Source organism: Gobio gobio (assembly GCF_949357685.1).
Source record: "Gobio gobio genome assembly, chromosome: 23".
Taxonomy (NCBI): Eukaryota; Metazoa; Chordata; class Actinopteri; order Cypriniformes; family Gobionidae; genus Gobio; species Gobio gobio.
The window spans coordinates 18758904-18784815 of record NC_137119.1 but is presented as its reverse complement, the minus strand read 5'-3'; the positions used below and the strand labels follow the sequence as shown (position 1 = coordinate 18784815).

Sequence of the window (25912 nt, the reverse complement as noted above, 5' to 3'; positions counted from 1 at the left end):
CTTGACTTTTCCCTCTTTTGGTTAGGGTTAGGGTTAAACATAAGTTAATCTGTTAAAAAATGACATCATCAGTCCGAGAAAGCTTGAAGTTCACAGTGTTTCCTGTGGCAGTAGGTGTATATATAGACGGAAAGTGAAACTACAGTCATAGACGTCGATCTTCCTGGGCACAAATATGGTTGTCTTGACAAGTAAAGGGAGAAATCTTCATATTTAGGTAGGAATGATGACATTTGAGTATTTTAATATTCATGCCATGCCGATTTTGTCGATGTGAAGTATCGATTAATTTCGCTAACAGCCACTCGATGATGTTGACAGTTCACATGACTTCTTATGGTGGCTCGTATTTAATAACACTGAGCTTGGAAATCTCCGTAAAATACATTCGGTTTGCTTAAAGAATATTTTAGCCTCTGTTTGTTGACGTAACTTTACTTCAAATTGCTTTAAAGGACAATATTATCCTGTTAAACAATGTCAACATTCAAAGTGCTGACGCTTGTGCCATGCGCCGCAAAACACCCTCACTCACCATGTTTAATACACAAACACACTAGCATTAACATATGGTACATTGCAGTGAAAGAAAGTCTACTTGTGTATTTTAGCTGGTCGTCTGAAAATAGATGTAGGCTACTAAAGTTTTTAAAAAGTAGCCAATCAATCAGCTAGAAATCTTATTTTATATTTCCTGTCTTTCTGGCACAGAGTGACTTATGGAACATTTTGTGGTATTGTGTATTTAATTTTTTTGTGTTATTAAAAAAATATATATTTTAATTAAGTTTGAATTTTCTCATGCATGGTTTAGGCTATTTTTTTTTATTGTATTATCACATTTATCAGTCAAACATATTTAGCAATGGATGGAAACTCCCTAACAAAAATGTACCTTACTAGGGCTTCATTCCGCTGACTCGAACCTCTTGAATCTATTCACCAAAAAGATTTGTTTAGACTAATAGCCTACTGTTTTGTGCAGTGACTGTCATTGTCTTTGAATCATTCACTTTTGATTCGTTAAAAGTCGACTTGTCAAAAGCACAGTGTTGTATCCTAAATCGACCCCTCACTTAGTACTTTTACATTACCCCACTTAATAATACACTGAATGAGTAAATGAAAACCACTGAGAAACACAGGAATTCATTCGACGCTCACAGTGCATGGGTATTCTCTAGCGGCTAGCTAGCTGCTGAGTGTACATTGTTGTACATTATGAGATTGAGTGCACTCAGTAGTGTCCACTATTTATGGTTTCAGACATCACTATAAATAGCTATAAAAACAAACACATGTTCACACTGATTTCACATGGAAACTGTTACAAAACCAAACATTTTCCATGTGCATTGTTCGTCCTTTTGATCTTTTTATTTTTATTACTGTATAGTTACAATATTACAATTTATTAATAAGATCACATTAATGTAAGATGCTTTCAGAGTCTTATCATCTTAAGTTACATTTTGTATGACTGTGATGGTGGCTTAACCATGTTAAAACAGTTTTACAATAAAACATTATTTATTATGGCATTTTGGTAGAAACTGTGGTTACCATGGTAAATATGTTCTAACCAAAATCTTCTGAATATTAACAACTGATTTTCATGCTGAACCTGTATCTTTACATAAAGAAATGGCTTGTTTAAAACTCATTTGGGACTTTGTGTTTGTTTTTAATCTGCAGGTTTGAACAGATGACCAGATACCTAGAAGTGGAGTTTACGGTCAGCTCCTGTAGCTGGACTAGTCTTACAGATATACTTTATTTACAGACACTGCTCAAATGCATTGGTACGAGACATGTAAGATCTTGTCTGGAGAAATAATATTTGTATATGGCTAGCGCTCTGGAAGTGGAAGCAGCTTGCACTTGATAACTGCATATTCTTCAGTCAGAACTTAAACCCAGAAAAGTGGATTTATTCAAAGCTATACCTGTATCCTGTGCCAACATGGGGAACAGTTGGGACTGTTGTGGACAAAAAAACCCATGTGACCATACAGAGGATGAGACTAAAGGTTTACTGCACAGCTCTGAATCAAAGACATCAACTAGAGCAGGAACAGAAACTGGCACCAGTCCAACTTCAGATGAGGAGCACAGGTAAAGTCCTTTTTACTTTTAGAATTTTTATCTTATTTATTAAATTTTTAGGTGTAACAATCTTCCTTTCTTAAAAGTCGACATCAAACAGAAATTGCACTATTTTCTTCCCTATTGTTTGTGACATATATCCGAGTGATGGCTAGGGATGCACTAATAATCGATTCCAATGCGTTTTTTTTTTTTTTAACAAGCAAATGGGCCTTTTCCAATACTGTTTGCTGGTTTATTTGGAAAATTTATTTGTTGCTTATTTGCTCTGTTAAAGGCCAAACTGGTCTAAAACAATATATATATATCTCTAGCTATTTGAAATTAGAGGCAACCACTGCCTTTGAATCACAATGCAAACAACTATGCTAAACACATGTAGCATGAGCAGTTGTTTTTGAATTTCAATTAGATTCTATAATGTCAAAATTTTAAGCAAAAAAAGGCATGGTCTGACTTTAGCTTTGTGAAATTATGCTGCGCAAAACAAAAACAGCAGAAAGACTGAATGAAAATACAAATTCACTTTCTGACAGTAGGTGGCGCTTATGGAACAGCAGCGATATAGTATTTTTATCAGCTCCCTAGTTCAGTAATCAGGGCACTGATCAGTTGGCCATTTAAGGGATGTCTCAATTGCGAAATCCTTCCAGTGCACTGAAACATTAACTCCCTAGAAAGTCCCACAATGCCACTTTTTGCATAGTTTGTGCTGGCTGCTTAATTATTTGAAACGTAGCAAACTGACAGCTTCAGTAGTAAGATGTAAGGATTTATCTTGAACTCGTGGAAACCTATACAATACAGTAATCAAGTCCTTGTTTGGGAGGGTTTCAAGAAAAATCCTCCTTGCTCAACCAAAAACAAACTCCAGCATATTCAGTGGTCAGACACTAACGGGACCAGATTCTATGGTCAGATTAAACTAAAAAAAGAGCTTTTTGGCAGCAAGAGCTTTTCACCCACCAGATGGGTTTGGTACAAACAGTGACAAAAAGAATCCCACGTTCACGGTTAAATATACTGCTGGATCTTTAATGTTGTGGGCAATGATCCAAAACAAAAATCAACACAAAAATGTGTCACTGAGCACAAAATGAAGCTTCTGCCATGGCCGTCCCAGTCCCCTGACCTGGACCCTGTAGAAAAGTAGGCTGAACTGAAAAGAAGAAGACCAAAAAGGATCCTGAAGGATCTGGAGAGATTCTGTATGGAGGAATGGTCTCTGATCTCTTGTCAGGTGTTCTCATGTGTCCCAATGTGTAGTGAGCCAGGGTCTTTACTGTCCTTACCAGTCCCCAAATTCATGTAAACGATATACTGATTCACAACCTTGGAAGCTAGGGAGCTGATTGAGAAGCACCCTGAAGGCTGATTTATACTTCTGCGTTGAACCTACGCCGTAGCTACTTCGTAGGCCACAGTATGTGTAGCATATGGCGCAGACTTGCACCTCTCCAAAAATTTAACAACGCGTTCATTCTACGCAGACTGCAAGCGCTGTGATTGGTCTGCTAGAACCCCTCCCTCAGGTAAAAAATGTGATAGCATAGCATTTTTTCATACGCATTTCCACTTGAGACATAAAGTATAAACAAAGATGGACCAAGTTAAGGAGCAATAAATAAATAATCTGTTCTTAAATATTCTCCTCTTCTCTTTGCATCTGTCTTCAGCATGTCCCGCATCTAGCCTTTGTTAACACCCTGTTTACAGAGTTTGTAATGTTTCCATTCAATTGACATTTTGGGAAATTATTGCAATGCAGTTTAGGTCCTGTACAGAGATCGGCCCCAAAAAAAACGTCCCGTTCTGATTTACGGCTGGTTGACTGATGCATCTCTATAGTGAATGTCCAGGGTTTCCATGTCCGTTCCATTCCATCTTTAGCCAAAATGAATAAAAAGAAGACATGTAAACACACACAGTCTCATGGTTATGTCCTCATAATACTGATGTCAGTATTACGACAATTTCTGAATTATTTACTTTTGCGGTTCGTTTTTTTATCTTATTTTTCATAGATGGTCTGGAGAGAGCTTTGTGTTGTGAAAGTTTGAGTGGTACATCAAACCAGTCAATCCTGTTTTTCATGTTGTTTTCCCCATAACATCCACATTTAACTTAAATGCATTTCAAATTAACAGGCATGTAGAAGAAGAAACAAAAAAGCTGGATGAATTGATTATAACCAAGCAGCCAAATACAGAGGCTCAAATTCCTAAAGCACAGAGCTCTTACTCTACAACAATATCAATATTACACACTGAAGTCTCTCTTGCCACTGAAGAAATGGCTCCAAAAGAAGCTATAATCTTAGCTAAAGAAACACCAAAAACGAAGACTGAAGATACTGAAGAAATCCAAAACATTGCAGCTGAAGTCTCAGAAGCACCTCTAGATTCAGTCGAAGCACCTGCCGAGATCGTTGCCTCAGTGAAAGGGGAGATAGAGGCTCAGCATGGATCAATTGAAAAGGTAGACGTCGCAGCTGCTCTGACAGATGATGCAGGTGCCACCGCAACAAGTTCAGACTCAACAGTCGCACCTGCTGAGGAGACACCTGTTAAGGAAGCACCTGTTCAGGAGGTAACTGTGCTTACTCAGGTAGAAGCTGAGAAGAACTTCTCTGAACCAGAGCTAGAAATACAAGTGGAGATGATTGCAGATGAGAAGGAAAGGATCCAAACTGATGAACTGCCTCTAGATGACACCACTGAAAAGGCTGATCTCAATGACACTGGGGATATTTCATTGATGGACAGCAACAACACAGAACCTGACTCATGCATTTTAGGTCAGTTGAATGAGTCGGATGTTACTGGGAAAAGCGTAGCTGAAGTGGAACCCATCACTGAGCCAACAGCTGAAGTGGAGGAGAAACGTTCAGAGGATACCCATTCTGAGATGGTTGGACAGAAGCAAGAAACATCTGAAGCTTCTCAAACTCAGGAACATGCACAAGAAGTTTCTTCTCCAAGTATGGATATTACCAATGCACTCTCTCCTGGCATTGAAAACGATGTAGTGAAGGAAAAACATGCTGATGTCATAGTTGTGGAAAAGCTGCCTCAAGAAGAAGGCATAGTCCAGAAACCAGAGGAAGAAGCCTTGGAAACTGAGTGTCAAGAGCAACTGCCACCTAAGCCCTCTACACAAACTGACAGGTAATTAATTCATTAAAAATGTAATAAAATTGGGAATACATTTTCCTATGCATCTGGAATTGATTGTCCATAGTAGGGGTGGGCGATATACTGGTAGCCATGATAAACTGCAGAAATTTGACAAACAAAATTTTAGATCACACGACATTGCACTACTGCATTGTCATGAAAGTTTATCTTTTGCATGCATTTAAATTGCCATTTAAAAATTCAAGCTATTTTTAACCATAGTAAGATGTGAAAGAGAACTGAATTTGGTTCTCGTATGAATAATACATTTTGTTGTTCTTATTAATTTTTTTTAATGTTTACTTGTCTTCAGTAAGCGTGAAAACATTTTCTTACATTAGTTAGACTAGTATTAGTTTTTGCTGTAATATTAAAATTGATATCAAGAATTGTGAAATAGTTATTTTTGCTGAAAATAAGATTAAGAAGACAAAATTTAAGAAATTGAACTATTTTGTGAATATATATAATTTATTTCACGGTAACAATATCAATATATATATTATCAATTATATATATTGTCATAATGAAATAAAATTACTCTCTCGTGATATAAGATTTTGGTTTTACAGTTCACCCCAGTTATTTTAGTATCATTGAAATACTATGATAGTTTTTAATTAATATTTTTTTATTTATTTTTTGTTTTTTTCAGTTATTTTCATACATCACAAATGTTACACTGGCAACTAGCTGAAATAAAAAACTAAAAGTTTAAGATTTCAGTTAATGTTTGTTTTATATCAAGTTTTTTTTCTTCTTCATGGTTTTAGTTTTAGTTAATTATAATAACCCTGGTTCATCCCTGTGGATTCTATTCTATTACAGCACTATTGAGGTGAACAAACCTGAAGTCACAGACGTTATGACAGATCTAGAAAAGAGTGAAAAGGTTGTAGAGCAAGAGCATGAGGCTACAGAACCCACTCAGAATGGCCTGGACTCCACATGTGCCTCAGTGGCATCAAGCCCCATTGAAAAAAACAGCGCCACTGAGCCAATGAGGTTAGTACTTCCTGCTGTTCACTATTATTACCAATAGATGGCACAAAACTCTCATGAGTTCATAAAAATGTTCCGTGACTAAGTGCAGTTATTAGTTTGTAGTATAATCACATCAGTCATAATAGCAATGATGAATTGATAGTTTATATGTCACGCCAAGCCAAACAACTGACAATTTAGTACAAACACTAGGATCAGTGTAGACTAGAGATATTGTGTCAACATTACTTGCAGAAATCAGATTTTTGAGGGACTGTTCATTTTAACACAATAAATGTGTTATATTCATGGCCTTGTCTTCTTGTGGGTAATAATGTTTGTATGATGTTTTAATGTGTGATTAGGCTGCATGATATATCAGGTCTCAGCAGTGTTTATCAGGTGTTTGCAATTCCTCAAGACAATTGTTGTCTGAACAGCATTCCTTTCATTCTTATAGTGGGAACATGTTTTTAAGATTGTAGATTATAGTGACCCTTGACTTAGTTTAAGGCTATGAAATGGCCAGATTTAGACTGTGAATAGTTCCTCTTTTTTTGCTCACTGATTTTTTTTTATTATTATTACACTTAGGTACATGTGTAATGTTTATACATATATATATATATATATATATATATATATATATATATATATATATATATATATATATATATATATATAATCAAATATTAGAACAAACACTGAAGACTGGAGTAATGGCTGCTGAGTCTTCCCAAATACAAAAATACATTTTAAAATAAATTACAAAGAAAACACCTGTTTTACATTATAACAATAATATTTCACAGCAATACTGTTTGACTGTATTTTTGAATAAGTAGAGCCTTGGTGAACTTATGAGACTTCTTTCCCAAACATGAAAAAAATCTTGAACTGAAGTGTAGTACTTTAGGCACTGATATTTGCAATATTTTGGGTCTTAATGTAATTTATGACCATGAAAAAGCATAACATAATGATAAAAAGTACATAAAAGAAAATGCCATTTAAAATATATGCATAAAACATGCCTCAAACTACTTTTTAAAAAGTAGTGAGACACCAAATTGTGTCATCTTTGTCCGAATTGCCCAATAACCACTCAACCATTTCCCGTTAACAGTGATTCTGTTGCTGTAGAAAACACTGAGGCCAAAGGTGAGGTTACTGTGGTGAGAGATGCAACCCTATTGGAGGAAGTTGTAAAAGGTGTTCCTGAGACTGGACCTCAACAAGGAGAAGAGGTAGAGGAAAAACACGAAGAGGAAGCTAGTGTTGTCCAGGAAAATGAAGGAAAAGAAGACACTTCCAACATCCAAAAAGAATCGATCATTTTCAGCAGTGGCACGGTAGAGATGAAGCTGATACCTCAAAAAGAGACAGAAGAGAGCGTGGAGGAAGTGCAAGAGCCACTGGATGAGTATGTGTCATTCTTGAATTCAGTTTTTCCAGCAATACCTTTAGTTTGGAAAGCATATATATTCATATATATAATGTATAATCATCACCTGCAAAATACCATCCCAACAGTAAAGTGTGGTGGTAACAGCATCATGCTGTGGGGGTGTTTTAAGCAGCAGGGACTGGGGCCCAAGTTTTAATTAAAAAATGTAACTAGTTCATGTGTCTAGACTAAAGTTGGCAATCAGCTTCTATTATATGAAAATGTGTTTGTACTCTGTTGTGTATCTTAACAAAGATTAAACGCTATCTGATTTATAATAGTGTATGAGGGACTTTCACATACAGTATGTGAACAACTGATTTAAAAGAACTTAAAAATCATGACAAAGCTTCTTTAAATCCAGACAGTTGAACTTTCCCTTCAATATGAATCATTATCATCTTGATGTGAGTTGTACATGTTGTTCTTTGATATAGCTCTATAGACACCTCATGACTGCTTATCATTGTGAATATCATATGCATGATAGTTCCTCTTTCTATTATAGGAGTGCTGACCTGTATCTGGGAGCTGAGGACATTGAAATGGGAGCCAGAAATAACAAGCCATCCAAACCACTGCTAGAGCTCACAAGTATTAAAGATTCACTTGTTTATGTCACGGTATATCTCTTCTAGAGCATTAATATCAGTGATTATATGCATCCACCAGCCACTAGCATTACAGTCAAGGAAATGTATTAGAGACTACTGTTTTAGTAAAGAGTAGTTATCAGTCATCCAGGTTTTAAGTTCCTGCAGGCAAGAATTAACAGAAGCGGGTAGACAAGCTGAGTTGGGTTTAACCGTGAAATAAATTTGAATATCATCAGCGTAACTATGAAAGTTGAGACCATGCCATCTGATTATCTGACCTAGTGGCAACACATAAATGAGAAATAAAAGAGGACCAAGTACAAAACCTTGAGGTACACCATGACAGATAGTAATGGTACGGGATCGATCCTTACCTATCCTAACAAATTGCTGTCTATCTGATAGATATAAAATTAAACACTGAAGAGCAGCACCAATGATGCCTATTGCAGATAGTCGAGAAAGAAGCGTAGAGTGGCACACAGTGCCAAATGCTACACTGAGATCGAGAAGAACCAGGATACTGTGTGCACCAGAATCAGAAACCAGATGGAGATCATTTTGCACTTTTAAAAGTGCTGTTTCTGTGCTGTGATAGGGACGAATACCAGATTGAAGTGGTTCAAAAAGATTATTTTTCTCTAGAGGTGACTGCAGTTGTGCGACAACTACCTTCTCGAGTAATTTGGCAACGAATGGGAGATTTGATATTGGTCTATAAATGTTCTGGATAGTGTTATTAAGGCCAGACTTCTTTAGTATTGACCAAGATAAGACCAAGGCAGGACCAGACCGATTCAAGACCAAGACCAGACAAGCACTCCTTAAATTCATATAGATCCACATTACCACCTGAGAAATGACTTATAACTTATAGTAAATGACTTATAATACATACAATTAGAATAAGACACTATATTGAGCTGTTACTAATCAACTGAAATCATTAACAACAAAATTCATCTTTGCATTACAGAGGTGATGCAGAAGATGTATCTGAATTGGTAAATTACAAATGCATAAATAATGTTGAGGATAAAAAAAATTATTGATTGTTTGTTAAAGAAATATCATGTTTGCAGTCACACTCAAATTTGTGGAAACAGCTCTCTTGCTCTTGGGATATTGGTTAATTATATCTCCTTATAACTACAATTTCTGAATCGGCCCAATAAATAAATCAACTTAGAAATAAGTTATTGATTGCATCTGAAGCAGTAAGTTTTAATTTAAGTTTTAAATCAGGCAATGCACTGGCAATTTAGTAATATCCCAGCAGTTGTGGTCTTGACCGGGCTTGAAACAAGAGTACAAATGCGGAGGCCATCAAAAAATGGTCTTAAGACCGGTCTCCAGTACTACAACACTATTAGAGACAATCAAATGTGTTATTATCACTGTGAAAATGTGACTGGGCTGAATGTGACCTTTTGTTTTTGAAAGATACTGGTCTAAAGGTTTTCTGCGTCCATCTCATTGGATATTTATGTGTTTTTCTTCTTGTCTAGTTCCTGGTGTAGAGCCCAGATGTAGCTTAGCACCAGCTGTGGACATACTGGCCTACAGTGAGCAAGAATGGAAGGGGAATACGACAAAAAGCACTCTCATCAGAAAGGTGACCTAACTAACTTGTTTCGTGAAATGTTGTGCTTTAATGTATCCTATATCGTCCCCTTGGAATTATAAGGTTCTATCTGACATTTTTGTCAAAATTTAGTTATTCACATATTCTTATTCTGTGACAACTTCTTTACATTATGTGATGTTGTTTTTTAAGTTAAGTTTTTTGGAACTTTTTATTTAGAAAATAAAAAGATTCTTTCTACACAGTCAAATGGAATGCAAAAAACTTTAAAGCTCAATATCTCCAAACCAGTCAGAATTAGGGGTGTGCATTGGGACTGCCCTCACAATTCGATTCGATTACGATTCACCAGGTAACGATTCGATTCAATTCGATTCTACGATGCATTGCGATGCATCAAAATTCTACTGCACACAACAAGGCAAATTTTTAATCAGTCATAAGGCAATACAAGCAGTCAGATATTGAACAACAGATTTTATTGGCTATGTGTGTATTATCACTCTCCTGTATCTTTGACATAAATGTCAATTAAATAAAATAAAATTGAATGGTACAGGGTATTGGATATGGCATTTTCAAACCTGAAAAAGAAAACATAAATCACTGCTTTCAGTGCTTTGAATGAGAAATGTTTCTCTTCTCTGCTTTAAAACCATTTGAAATTAAATAGAGCAATAATAACAGCCAACTTTTTCCAGCAGTGAACATAAGTGTTTTAATTAATCAGTCATCTCCCTCCGCCTCAGCCATCTTGATTGTTGTTGTTGTTGTGACCCCGGAAGTAATTGAAACTTCACAACTTTATTGTCCAACTCAAGGCCAGAAAATAAACGATGACATAATCGATTATGGCACTTAGCCGCATCGATGCTGAATCGTGCATGCCCCGCATTGCGATGCATTGCCGAATCGATTATTGTTGACACCACTAGTCAGAATGCAGATAGAACCTTATAATTCCAAGGTGGCGATATTTTAAATAGATGAAATTTGGTTTGGTATTTTGCTTTAACCCTTTCACGCCTAGAGGTCTCTACAGTGGACAGCTATTCAAAAAGCATTTTCTTGCATGTGCATGGATTTTAATGGCATAGCTGCACAATTTCTACAGTGGATACTAAGTGCTTCATCCTGCACATTGCCACTAAGTTGCAAGCCGTTGTATGTGGAAGGTTTTTTCCTCCAAACCAAGATGGCCAAGTTGCTCCAGAATATCATCCATGGATTCATATCATTGTTAATTTTCCAAGGATTGATTTTGGGAGGGAATTCTGATTACTAAATTGGACATCATGTATCCCTAGCTATATTTCAGCTACAATTCATACTATTACTGTGACTGTTGTTCTTGAAAATACTTTTTTGGCTGTAAATAAATGAATTTGTGTTATTAGAATGTAATTTGCAGTTACATCAAAAAGTAGTCTGATTAAGTAAATGTACGTTACTTGTAATGCATTACTTTACTTGTTACATCAAAAAAGTAATTTGATTAAGTAATGCACGTTACTTGTAATGCGTTCCTCGTTACATCAATAGATCTATGTAGATTTCAGTCTGAGGTTTTCTCAGAGAGCAGAGTTACGGTAGAAATGTGTCCATATAACCAGAATTATCAGCTAATAAGGGGGAATCGACATATTCTGGTAGACTGCAGGGAGCGTGAGCGTTTCCTAAATAGTCTGAATTGGGTTTCCACAGAGGATTCAACTTACGGAAAAAGTTTAGTACCTCTCGCAGTTCAAATTGCTTACACTACGTCTGTCGAGAGTAACTGGTATGCAATATCGTACTGCATTTTGAACTGCGAGAGGCACTACACTTTTTCCGTAAGATGAATACGGAAGGCGATCAGCGAGAAAGTTCGATAATTTACTCTATAGTTTTAAATATGGATATATGCATATTTACACAAATGCATCGATACGCTTCAGAAGGCCTTTTTTAACCCCCCAGAGCTGTGTGGAGCAGTTAAATGACTGACATATGTACTTTTATGGACTTCAAAAACGATGCAAAAATTCACTGCCATTATAATGCTTGGATTAGCCAGGACCTTTTTAATATAACTCTGATTTTATTCTTCCGAAAGAAGAATGTCATATACACCTAGGACGAGGGTGAGTAAATCATGGGCTAATTTAATTTTTGGGTGAACTAACCCTTTAAGTTTTAAGTGTACTTAAAGTGTCCAAATGCTTTTTGGGGCCACTGTACTCTAGTTTGACTTGTCTGTGCTCATTGTAGAAGTGTGACTCACTTTAGTGTGTTTGTTTCAGGGCTACAGTGAGATGTCCCATAGCTTCAGCGGTCTGAGGAGAGTCAGGGGGGATAATTACTGTGCTCTCCGTGCCACGCTGTACCAGGTGCTGGCGACCAGCACAAACATGCCCACCTGGGTACAGGATGAAGGCTTTCTATTGGTGAGGAGACCCTTCTATAGCTCAGTCTGGGTAGATAGCCATTAAATGGCTATTTCACTGCTGGCAAGATGGGCTTATTAAAACCTGGCTATCTATGCGGTAGAAGATGTTTTTTTTTTCATCTTTAAATCGGTGCTACATGACTAGAGAAAAAAGGGCTGTGGTGTTAACAAAAGTAGGGATGTTTCAACACCCATAATGCTCTGGGCTTGATCTGACTGTCTATTGGCAGGAATACAAAAATGCTAAAGTACAATCTGTAGTTTAAAACTAACAAAAGCCCTGGAGCTTTCTAATGTTTCATATGCATCCGGCAGACTTGGCTGACAAATAAACCAGGTGATGTGGGTGCAGGTAACATGGAGAAAGAGTACATAATTCATTTACATTTACTGTACCGACATTGTAAAATACAAAACATACAAAGCTGGTTGAAAATTGGCAAACTTTCCTCTTAACTAAAAACATGATTTACGTTTTGATTTGTTTCAGATTACATATGCCCTCTACCTGGACTAGGGTTTATAAGATAACACTTTATGTGATGCTTAGCTCATATTAACAGCTGCTGGTTATTCTCACAGTTGCCAGAAAAGATTGAAGCTCGGGAGCATTTGATTGGTGGATGGGTGTTTCCCCCAGAATGCAAGTGGGCAAGTGAGAAGGAGGACTCTGTGGAGAGATTGAAATACTATTTGGATCTCCTTAAGAAAAAGGTGAATCTTTGTTATTAAAACATTATATTCAAGCATAAAATGTGTATGTGTATATATACTTACTGCTTTCATAGGAATTAAGATGTAAGTAGCAGTCAGGTGCTGCTAATCAAATGTCTTTGAGTAACTGATAATCAGCAAGTATGACCACAGTGGAACAGTGGGGAATTTTTTTTTTTTTTTTTTTTTTTTACAATTTTAAATAACTCTTTTCTATTTGAGTATTTTTTTGTTGTTGTTTAAAATGCAATTTATTCCTGTGACTTCCATGGCCAAAGGTGTATAAAATCAAGCACCTAGGCATGCAGACTGCTTCTACAAACATTTATGAAAGAATAGGTCGCTCTCAGGAGCTCAGTGAATTCAACAGTGGGACCGTGTGATAGGTTGCCACCTGTGCATTAAGTCCAAATTTCCTCACTACTTATATTCCATGGTCAACTGTTAGTGGTATTATAACAAAGTGGAAGCAATTGGGAAACAACAACAACTCAGCCATGAAATGGTGGGCCACGTAATCACAGAGCGGGGTCAGCGCATGCTGAGGCGCACAGGGCGCAGAAGTCGCCCACTTTCTGTAGAGTCAATAGCTACAGACCTCCAAATCAGGCCTTCAGATTAGCTCAAGAACAGTGCGTAGAGAGCTTCATGGAATGGGTTTCCATGGCCGAGCAGCTACATCCAAGCCTTACATCACCAAGTGCAATGCAAAGTGTTCGGATGCAGTGGTGAAAAGCACGCCACCACTGGACTCTAGAGCAGTGGAGACGTGTTCTCTGGAGTGACGAATCACACTTCTCTGTCTGGCAATCCGATGGACGAGTCTGGGTTTGGTGGTTGCCAGGAGAACAAGACTACATTGTGCCAAGTGGAAAGTTTGGTGGAGGGGGGATTATGGTGTGGGGTAGTTTTTCAATGTTTGGACTTGGCCCCTTAGTTCCAGTGAAAGGAACTCTTAATGCTTCAGCATACCAAGACATTTTGGACAATTTTGTGGGAACAGTTTGGGAATGGCCCCTTCCTGTTCTAACATGACTGCGCGCTAGTGCTTAAAAGAAAGGTTTATAAAGACATGGATGAGCGAGTTTGGTGTGGAGGAACTTGACTGGCCTGCACAGAGTCCTGACCTCAACCCGATAGAACACCTTTGGGATGAATTAGAGAAGAAACTGCAAGCCAGGCCTTCTCGTCCAACATCAGTGCCTGACCTCACAAATGCGCTTCTAGAAGAATGTTCAAAAATACTCATAAACACACACCTAAACCTTGTGGAAAGCCTTCCCAAAACAGTTATAGCTGCAAAGGGTGGGCCAACTCCATATTAAACCCTACGGATTAAGAATGGGATGTCATTAAAGTTCCATAAATTTTATGGTTTTATGCATCAGAACATAATAAAAATGTTCTGGTCGTTAGCAGGTCTTAAAATTAAGTAAATGCAACCTCAGATGAGCATCAACAAATGACATATTACACAGTGTTATTTAACAAAAATAAAGCCAAAATGCTAAAGCATTGGGTGGAAAACTAAGTACATCCTATGATTCAATTGCTTGTAGAGCCACCTTTAGCAGCAATAAGTTGAAGGAATCGTTTTCATGACAGTATCAGTCTCACATCGTTCTGGAGGAATTTTGGGCCCTCTTTTCTTTACAACATTGCTTCAGTTCATTGAGGTTTGCGGGCATTTGTTTATGCACAGCTCTCATAAGGTCCCGCCACAGAATTTCAATGGGGTTGAGGTCTGGACTTTGACTGGGCCTGTGCAACACCTTCATTCTTTTCTTTTTCAGCCATTCTGTTGTAGATTTGCTGGTGTGCTTGGAATCATTGTCCTGTTGCATGATCCAATTTCGGCCCAGCTTTAGCTGTCGGACAGATGGCCTCATATTTGACTCTAGAATACTTTAGTATGCAGAAGAGTTCATGGTTGACTCAATGACTGCAAGGTGCCCAGGTCTTGTGGCTGCAAAACAAGCCAAAAATCATCAACCGTCCACCAGCGTGATGGACAGTTTTCACCAAACTGGCACCGTGTATTATTGCCACTTCTCCACTTTGGTCTCGTCTATCCAAAGGACATTGTCCCAGAAGTCTTGTGGTTTGTTCAGATGCAACTTTGCAAACCTAAGCCATGCTGCCATGTTCTTTTTAGAGAGAAGAAGCTTTCTCCTCCAAACAATCCACACTTGTTCAGTCTTTTTCTAATTGTACTGTCATGAACTTTAACATTTAACATGTTAACTGAAGCCTGTAGAGCAGGGGTCATCAACTATATTTGTCCAAGGGCCAGAATTTTTCTCTGCAGACACTGTAAGGGCCAGATAAAACTGAGGCCTGTCGCTTTTATTTGTCATTAGAACTATTTGCTGATGTGCAAGGCCTGCAATTACCATGTTCTTCTCTGTTATGTTGATGGTTGTTATTGAGACACCGCAATTGTGCGCAAATCCCAGGCAAGGAAAATTTTGACATTTGTGAAAAAATGAGCACGTGAAACGATAAAAGATGTTCAATGAGAGCAACGCGTTTATCGTCATTCTTGACTGAAGGCAGGCTATGGCACAAGCTATTTTTCAGAAGGCTTTTTTTCCCGTTAGATTTAAAAATGAATAAATATGGAAGGGACCCGAATATTCGTTTTTTTTTTTTTGCACATCTGGGATCCCCCGCGAAACGCTTCTCATTCCCACTTGAATAAGGCCGGCGACACACTGGCTGCGTGAGCGTCTCATCTGCGTGGCGTGTCCGTTTTTATTTCGGCTCCCATATTTAACAGGTCGGAGTTTGCACACTGAGACACGCGTCTCAGGCGCGCTCGAGCCACACGGAAAACGCCTGCATGCTAGAAATAGAACCGACTCTTGTTCCAGCAACGGGAGTGTTCTCTGGCTAGAGCGCAGAACAGCGGAGTTTGTATAGACCAGGAGCTTGTGTTTTGTTGCTTTGACATTGTGGAAAATAGAATAATAGAAACAAAATGTATTAGCATTTTTACCCGTTATTATCAATCTAAATTAATCTCGTTTTTAATTTAACTTAATTTCGTTTTTCTTTATTTAAATTTCGTTTTTTCTTTATTTAAATTTCTTTTTTTCTTTATTTAAATGTTGTTTTTCTTTATTTAAACTTAGTTTTTTCTTTATTTAAATTTAGTTTTTTCTTTATTTAAATTTAGTTTTTTCTTTATTTAAATTTCATTTTTTCTTTATTTAAATTTCGTTTTTCTTTATTTAACCTCTTAACAAGCGCCCCATTTTTGAGAATTCTTTGAAAACGATATACCCAAATGAAAATGTCTGCAGCTCTTAAACCCTATGGTCTATATTCATAAACCTGGTCTTATTTTAAACTAGACACTTGAAATATTGCTACCCAAGAGTCATAATAACTCAAAGTAATATGGGAACAGAGTAATATACATGTAAATATACATGTAAGTGACTCACGTTTTTTTTTTTTTTTTTTCACTTAGGGAAAAAAATATTATAATTTAATGTTAAGAGCCTGAAAATAACTTAAATATAAAACTGAATGTCTAATCATGTCATGATTCAAATATGAGGATGATTCTCTCAGTAATGTGGCTTCTGTGAGCTTTTATGTCAAGAAAAGTCTAGGCGTCATTTCAAAAAGGCCATTTATTTCAGAACATTTGCTATTGTAAAGAGTAGTTTTTCATTCAAATAAATCTGCAATAAACTGCAATAAACTACTAATTATAATGGATAAACAGTTACTGAAAAACTAAAGCAACTATTTACAGAGATTACAAAGTGTAAAAAGCTAATTTAGCTGATAATAAGAGTCAGTAAGAGTCTGCGCGCTCCACTGCAGTTGCGCCATGGAGAACGCGCAGCCAGCGCACAAACAGTATTCACCAAAGCCTACTTACGTAAACTGCGCAAGATAATGCCTTTTGATTGGTTACTAAGTCCATCAATCAAACCTTTGTTGGAAAGGCATTGGCTGGGCACCGAGTGCCTTTATCCAACAAAACCATGGGCGCAATGATTGACGATATATGATTGAAAATGGACATGATTGATTACGCTAACTCAAAACTCTCTTGCAAACAACGGAGGATTTTTAGTTTTTTCCCTATTTTTTCGTTGTTTTGGATTAAAAAGTGGGATGCATTTTGAAGAGTGGACTCTTACACAAAATCTACCCTTACTGTGCCAATTTGTTAGTCAGAAAAATATTAGACTACCTTAAAAGTATTGCTTAATTTAACAGACCTGTGTGTGTGCATTTTATATCACTAGTGCAGTGTCCGTTCTCGAAGCATAAGCTCTGCCCGCGTGAGGTGCGCCGCTTCCCACTCGCGCTGTTCTGACTGTAGTTTACCAAAAGTTTATTAATTCTGAATGTGTCGCGTCTCGTGTGTCCTTCTATAGACTATTGCACCAAATGCGACACTGCACTCCCTTGTGAAGTCGATTGGATGAACGGTTCTCGAAATAATAAAAATGCAAACGGACATACAGACACAGATTCCTGCCTTTATTAGAGATAAAAATATGTTCAGCCCCTCTCTCCGATGCTTCGAAGCTCAAAAAATGGTATTCGGACCAGCCCTAAACTTTTTCCTCTTACAAGGCTATTACTGAATTCAGTATTATTCTGGGGACCGGATGGACATCTCTGGCGGGCCGGATTTGGCCCGCGGGCCGCCAGTTAACGTTGCATGCTGTAGAGTCTGAGGTGTAGTTCTGACCTTGGGGTGAATTTGCTGGGACGTCCACTCCCGGGAAGACTGGCAATTGTCTTGAATGTTTTGCACTTGTGATGTGAATATTCTTCCTCATTGTTGAATGATGGACTTCAAATAGTTTGGAAATGGCCGTATAACCCTTCTCAGATTGATGGCAGCAACAATTGCTTCTCTAAGATCATTGCTGATGTCGTTCCTCCTTGGCATTGTGTTAACACACATCTGGATGCTCCAGACCAGCAAACTGCCAAAACTTCTGCTTTTATACAGGTGATCACACTAGCGAAATATCAATTAATCAAAGCAGCGCCTGACTGCTACTTACCCCCTTAATTCCTATGGAAGCAATAATGGTGCACTTAGTTTGTCAAACACGGCTTTTCCATTTTGGCCTAGTTTTTTGTTAAATAAATAATGACACAGTGTAATATGTATATATATATATATATATATATATATATATATATATATATATATATATATATATATATATATATATATATATATATATATATATATATATATATATATATATATATATATATATATATATATATCCATCCATCCATCCATCATCTTCTGCTTATCCGGGGCCGGATCGCGGGGGCAACAGTCTAAGCAGAGACGCCCAGACTTCCCTCTCTCTAGCCACTTCCTCCAGCTCTTCCGGGGGAACCCCGAGGCGTTCCCAGGCCAGCCGGGAGACATAGTCCCTCCAGCGTGTCCTAGGTCTTCCCCGGGGCCTCCTCCCGGTGGGACGTGCCTGGAACACCTCCCTGGGAAGGCGTCCAGGAAGCATCCGAAATAGATGCCCGAGCCACCTCAGCTGGCTCCTCTCGATGTGGAGGAGCAGCGGCTCTACTCCGAGTTCCTCCCGAGTGACCGAGCTCCTCACCCTATCTCTAAGGGAGCGCCCAGCCACCCTATGGAGAAAGCTCATTTCGGCCGCCTGTATCCGGGATCTTGTCCTTTCGGTCACGACCCACAGCTCATGACCATAGGTGAGAGTAGGAACGTAGATTGACCGGTAAATCGAGAGCTTTGCCTTGCAGCTCAGCTCCTTCTTTACCACGACAGACCGGTACATCGACCGCATTACTGCAGAAGCTGCACCGATCCGTCTGTCAATCTCCCGTTCCATCCTTCCCTCACTCACTCGTGAAGAAGACCCCAAGATACCTGAACTCCTCCACTTGAGGCAGGAACTCTCCACCCACCTGAAGCGGGCAAGCCACCCTTTTCCGACTGAGAACCATGGCCTCGGACTTGGAGGTGCTGATTCTCATCCCAGCCGTTTCACACTCGGCCGCAAACCGTCCCAGTGCACGCTGAAGGTCCTAGCTCGAGGAAGCCAACACGACAACATCATCCGCAAAAAGCAGTGACGAAATTGTGTGGTCCCCAAACCGGACACTCTCCGGCCCTTGGCTGCGCCTAGAAATTCTGTCCATAAAAATTATGAACAGAACCGGTGACAAAGGGCAGCCCTGCCGGAGTCCAACATGCACCGGGAACAAGTCTGACTTACTGCCGGCAATGCGGACCAAGCTCCTGCTCTGGTTGTACAGGGACTGAACAGCCCTAAGCAGGGGGCCGCCGACCCTATACTCACAGAGCACCCTCCACAGAATGCCACGGGGAACACAGTCAAAAACCTTCTCCAAATCCACAAAACACATGTGGACTGGTTGGGCAAACTCCCATGAACCCCCCAGCACCCTGGAAAGGGTATAGAGCTGGTCCAGTGTTCCACGACCGGGACGAAAACCACACTGTTCCTCCTGAATCCGAGGTTCCACTATCGGCCGAATTCTCCTCTCCAGTACCCTGGCATAGACTTTCCCGGGGAGGCTGAGAAATGTGATCCCCCTATAGTTGGAACACACTCTCCGGTCCCCCTTCTTGAAAAGAGGGACCACCACCCCGGTCTGCCAGTCCAGAGGTACTGTTTCCGACCGCCATGCGATGTTGCAGAGGCGTGTCAGCCAAGACAGCCCCACAACATCCAGAGACTTGAGGTACTCTGGACGGATCTCATCCAACCCCGGTGCCTTGCCACAGAGGAGCTTTTTAACCACCTCGATGACTTCAGCCCGGGTGATGGATGAGTCCACCTCTGAGTCCCCAGCCACTGCTTCCTCAACGGAAGACATGTCGGTGGGATTGAGGAGATCCTCGAAGTATTCCTTCCACCGCCCGACGATATCCCCAGTTGAGGTCAACAGGTGCCCATCTCCACTGTAAACAGTGTTGGTAGGGCACTGCTTCCCCCTCCTGAGGCGTCGAACGGTTTGCCAGAATCTCTTCGAGGCCGACCGATAGTCTTTCTCCATGGCCTCACCAAACTCCTCCCAGGCCCGATTTTTTCCCTCCACGACTACCCGGGCTGCAGTCCGCTTGGCCTGCCGGTACCGGTCAGCTGCCTCCGGAGTCCCACAAGCCATCCAGGCCCGATAGGACTCCTTCTTCAGCTTGACGGCATCCCTTACTTCCGGTGTCCACCACCGGGTTCGGGGATTGCCGCCTCGACAGGCACCGGAGGCCTTACGGCCACAGCTCCGAGCGGCCGCAGAGACAATGGAGGTGGAGAACATGGTCCACTCGGACTCAATATCTCCAGACTCCCTCGGGATCCGGTCGAAGCTCTGCCGAAGGTGGGAGTTGAAGATCTCTCTGACAGGGGGCTCGGCCAAGCGTTCCCAACAGACCCTCACAGTACGTTTGGGTCTGCCGGGTCTGTCCAGCTTCCTCCCCCGCCATCGGATCCAACTCACCACCAGGTGGTGATCAGTTGACAGCTCCGCCCCTCTCTTCACCCGAGTGTCCAAGACAAATGGCCGAAGGTCTGATGACACGACCACAAAGTCGATCATCGACCTCCGGCCTAGGGTGTCCTGGTGCCACGTGCACTGATGGACACCCTTATGCTTGAACATGGTGTTCGTTATGGACAAACCGTGGCTAGCACAGAAATCCAATAACAGAACACAGCTTGGGTTCAGATCAGGGGGGCCGTTCCTCCCAATCACGCCCCTCCAGGTGTCACTGTCACTGCCCACGTGGGCGTTCAAGTCCCCCAGTAGAACGATGGAGTCTCCAGTCGGAGCACTTTCCAGCACCCCTCCCAGAGACTCCAAGAGGGCCGGGTACTCCGCACTGCCATTTGGGCCGTAGGCACAAACGACAGTGAGAGACCTATCCCCTCAAAGGCGCAGGGAAGCGACCCTCTCGTTCACCGGGGTGAACTCCAACACGTGGCGGCTGAGCTGGGGGGGCTATAAGCAAACCCACTCCAGCCCTCCGCCTCTCACCATGGGCAACTCCAGAGTGGTAGAGAGTCCAGCCTCTCTCGAGAAGTGTGGTTCCAGAGCCCAAGCTGTGCGTGGAGGTGAGCCCGACTATCTCTAGTCGGTACCTCTTGACCTCCCGCACAAGCTCAGGCTCCTTCCCCGCCAACGAGGTGACATTCCACGTCCCTAAAGCCAGATTCCGTGTCCAGAGATCGGGTCGTCGAGGGCCTCGCCGTCGACTGCTGCCCGATTCACAAAGCACCGGCCCCTTATGCTCCCTCCTGCAGGTGGTGAGCCCACAGGAGGGCGGCCCCACGTCACTCTTTCGGGCTGAGCCCGGCCGGACCCCATGGGGGGAGGCCCGGCCACCAGGCGCTCGCATACGAGCCCCAACCCCGGGCCTGGCTCCAGGGTGGGGCCCCGGCTGCGCCATGCCGGGCGACGTCACGGTCCTTGGTGTGGTTATGGACATAAGGGTTTGTGAACTGTTCTTGGTCTGCCCCGTCACCAAGGACCTGTTTGCCTTGGGAGACCCTACCAGGGGCATATAGCCCCAGACAACATAGCTCCCAGGATCATTCGGGTACTCAAACCTCTCCACCACGATAAGGTGACAGTTCAAGGAGAGGTATATATAAATATATATATTACACTCTCTGGAGTACTTGATTCTCGCAGCCTTCAAAGTACACAATCCCCTACTGAAATTCAGTTCAGAAGCACTTTGTGCGGTTAATCAGATAAAAACATCCTCATAATTTCTGTCTTTTCATGTATTTGTGTCTGTCTTTGTTGTTTATTCAGTGGCAGGCAGCAGCGGCCTGTGAGAGCCCAGAGGAGAAGCAGAATCTGTGTGAGCGTGTGTTTCAGGGTGGAGAGGAGGAGTATGGTCTTATGGAAGCACTCAAGTTTCTGATGCTGGCCAAAGCTATTGAGCTTCATCAAAACATGGTGGCAGATCAAGAAGTGCCTGTGTTCTGCTGGCTTCTTTTTGCCCGCGACACATCAGAAAACCCCCAAACCCTCCTGGCCAATCACCTGAGCCAGATCGGCTTTAGTGGAGGGGTAGAACAGGCAAGTACAGTGACACTGACAAACTTACAGTTCTGTCTCTCTGTTTAATGTGAAGACTTTTGCTTCCAATATAGAAGTTAAATGTGTTTTCTTTGTGTGTTGTAGGTAGAGATGTTTCTATTGGGCTATGCCTTAAAACACACCATTCAAGCCTTCCGTCTGTACATGACTGACACAGAGGAGTTTGTGTCACATTACCCAGATGACCACAAGCAGGAGTGGCCCTGCGTGTGTATCGTCACAGAGGACGATCGCCATTATAACGTCCCTGTTAGGAGGACCGTTCAACACCAGCACAGAGAAGATATCACGATGGCCTAACAACAGAGACATCAGAGAACAAATCTGATCTACAAAGTGGCATGATGTTTTGTTTCTGATATGATCTGTTGGTCATCCAATGAATGAAGGGAATTTACAGCAAATCTAGCAAGATCAAATTGCAAGCAGAAGTGCTCAGGTTTTCCCCCCCAAATGAATCACAGAACGAACATCTGCCCGTCAGGAAATGCTGTGATTATTAACACTGGTTCAGAAGGAAAAGAAAAACCTTACTGCCTTTTTACTTTAACCGTGATATTTGTTTGTATTATGCACTGTTGGAAATTGCGTTGAATTACATTGTCAATGTTACAAAAAAAATACTAAAGAGTTTACAACAATAATTTTAGAGAATTTTAATTCAAAAGGATGGAAATGAGATTATGGTCTACTTACTGTAAGTTCTTAGTCAAATTTATTGTTAGAGACTGTCATTTTTAAAAGCATTGCTACTTATAAATGGACACATTGTGACAGTTGAAGTTTCCCATTCTGGTTTTGATTTGAGAGCACTTCGACTCTCAAGAAAGTCCGAATAACTTATGTTTCCATCATGTTGTGTTATGTTTACATGTTCTTAACAGACACTGAAAGCAACAATAACGTGCATAAATCACGTTAACAGGCAGCTGGGGAAACACACAGATGTCAAGAAGAGTTCAAGATATCTTAATATTCAGCTTATTGTGGAGCAAAAACTACTTGCACTTTTTGTTCTTTTTTCCCTGCTCATCTGAATTTTTGTATTTATCACTGAAGGTTAACACTGAATAACGTACTTGCCAAACATACAAAAGGTTATACAGTATTGGTTGTAAAAAGCTACTTTTTTCAAGAACTGGAAGACGAGATCATTTGAGGAAATATGAATTAAATATTCTATGACTCACTTCAGCCTCTCGCTTTAATACGCACAAAACAGATGCAAAGCAGAAATGCAAAAAAGAACAGCTTTAGCCCAACATTTGTTTAATAAACACATTAATGCATTTATAATGTGCTTAGTTTATTTGTGTGCGCTGACTTATGATCTGTCATTTAGTTAGGCCACAAGCACTGAGTAACACAAGGACCTAAAGTAAAGCAGGCCCTAAAAACTCTCAAAATGACATTCCATTTAGTATTTTGACAGAGGCATTGGAAGTAAGCTTACAGTAAATTGCTAATATCTAGAAAATTAAATAAAATAGATTCTATAATGTGGTCCCAGCACAGAATACTGGATCAGATGACATGATCAGAAATTATCTGTTCATACGTTCACAAAAGCTCAAATAAATAGTCTACTGTATTATAACACCATAGTGACGTTTGCAAAGTATACAACATTTGTGCTGTGAATACAAAAATAAATCAATTGAAATATACTATCAAATCTAGTCTGTGCCCCAAGTCAGTAAAATATATTCCTTTTAAGCAAGTTATAATACACTCAAAAGTGTAACTAGTCATTGTGCGTCTCAATGCAAGAGGAAAACGGATGTCTGAGGGTCAAAGTTCAGCAGATAACATCTTTCAAGTCTGTTTTTTAATGCACTCTTTCTCCAAGGATTTATTTTCTGATGTGAGGGCAAAAATGTTCACAGGCTGTAGAACAGGAACTCTGGAAGACGTCTGTAAATATGCCTCAGTTCAAAAAGTGCAGGAGTGCATTTGATGTAGACATGCAAATCTGCTCATTCTACCCCATACAATATCACCATTCCACTGGGGTAAGGCAGAGATTGTAGAAATGTAGAAACATTAGTTAGTTGTCAAAAATCCAAGACACTGCACTGCTGCAGATATCCACCGCTTCACCATCTCCAAATGAAAGAAAAACACGTATACAGTAATCCACCCTTGCTCTTTCTTTCCATGCTTTGATTCACTCATCTTCTCTTTCCGTCCGCACAGTCTCAGCCTCTTCAATGACATCCAACTCTGCCCTAGAAGTGACTTCAGTCATCGGGGAAGCGTTATCCTCCTCCACAACCATTTCTGCTTCTGGGGTTTTCTTCTGAAAAAGGAAATTGTCAATAATAAATATTGCAGAATAGATACTGAACACGAGTATGTTAAAAGTCTAGAACCATTGAGACCATAATACTCCTGATTTGCATCAAACAGACCTCATGGGCATCAGCTTTCAGGTATGGTAATTGTGACAAAATTAAGCTTTTTTTATGTTAAAATATACATTATATATACAAATATACTATAAAATTATACACAATGTTGAGTAAGTTACTCTAAATAAGTCATTAATTACTTGGTACTAATTACATCTTCAACTGTGTTAAATCTTCCTATTTAGCACCTACACTCTGGAACAGTCTTCCTAGCATTGTTCGGGAAGCAGACACACTGTCAGTTTAAATCTAGACTAAAAACACATCTTTTTACTATGGCATACACAACATTTTCAATTAAATGATTGTTAGGCTGCATTAGCTAGGTCAGCTGGAACCGGGAACACTTCCCATAACACCTGATGTACTCGATACATCATAAAAAGAATGGCATCTACACTAATGTTAGTCTCTCTGTTTATCCCGAGGTTTACTGCAGTCAGCCGGATCTGGGCCATATCAAGATCAGATGGTGGACCTGTCTGCAGAGACCGTGTTAGTTAGACTCCCCCTGAAATTGCCTCATCGACACGGCATCCTCAATAAACCCGTCTCCGGCGTGATGACTACAATCTTTTGAATATTCCTATTTAATAATTGTTTAATCGACATGTCATCCTCAATAAACCTGTCTCCGGCATGATGACTCCGATCTTTCGAATATTTCGATCTAATATAACCTCTGACCTGTAAAGTTGCCAGAATAATAATCATACACTGTTTGTTAATTGGCCAGAGGAGAACTGGCACCCCGACTGAGTCTGGTTTCGCCCAAGGTTTATTTTTCTCCACTATGCCACCTGATGGAGTTTTGGTTCCTTGCCACTGTCGCCTTTGGCTTGGCTTGCTCAGTTGGGGACACTACATTTTCAACTAAATATCCAAATAAATTTAATGACTAAATTAAATTAAATACATCAACTAAATTACTGATCTGCCCACATTGTCACTGTATGATAATTGAAATGAGCTAGATGACATCACCGTTTTCTCCAGAGCGGCTGTACAGCCGAATCAAATTATGTTGTATTATTTTCCTGTTCAACACTGTGAAGCTGCTTTGAAACAATCGGCATTGTAAAAAGCGCTATATAAATAAAGTTGACTTGACTTGAGTGACTTACTAAATCCCATCTCAACCTCGACCAGTTGAGCAATAGTAGGATATACATGAAACTGTTCCTATAATTATTTCAAATAAATAATATTACATACATTATTCTTGAACTGTCCAATTTAAAAGTTTACATTAAAAACATACATTTTAGTTTACATTTTACGTTAAATCCACTACTGTTTTATATAGAATTGTTCTATAGTTTACACAGTATTTATATAATGCAACTACATCAGAATTAACTAA

General features: G+C 40.1%; 2 protein-coding genes across 3 annotated transcripts in view; one reads left to right on the top strand and one right to left on the bottom strand.

Moving 5' to 3' along the window:
• Positions 1-1801: 1801 nt before the first annotated feature.
• On the top strand, positions 1802-23431 carry LOC307119306 (uncharacterized protein). Its single transcript, XM_079805511.1, has 10 exons — positions 1802-2115; positions 4254-5273; positions 6111-6287; positions 7393-7689; positions 8222-8307; positions 9818-9924; positions 12177-12320; positions 12905-13036; positions 21848-22117; positions 22223-23431. The coding sequence occupies exons 1-10, from the start codon at positions 1964-1966 to the stop codon at positions 22436-22438; spliced, it is 2601 nt and encodes an 866-aa protein (XP_079661637.1). The 5' UTR covers positions 1802-1963; the 3' UTR covers positions 22439-23431.
• ankha (ANKH inorganic pyrophosphate transport regulator a) overlaps positions 23326-25912 on the bottom strand; it is a 28803-nt gene continuing 26216 nt past the window's right edge. For both annotated transcript variants that reach the window (XM_079805512.1, XM_079805513.1), the window contains exon 12: positions 23326-24437. In XM_079805512.1, the coding sequence (XP_079661638.1) occupies positions 24306-24437 (132 nt within the window). In that variant the 3' untranslated portion in view covers positions 23326-24305. The remainder of the gene's footprint in view (positions 24438-25912) is intronic.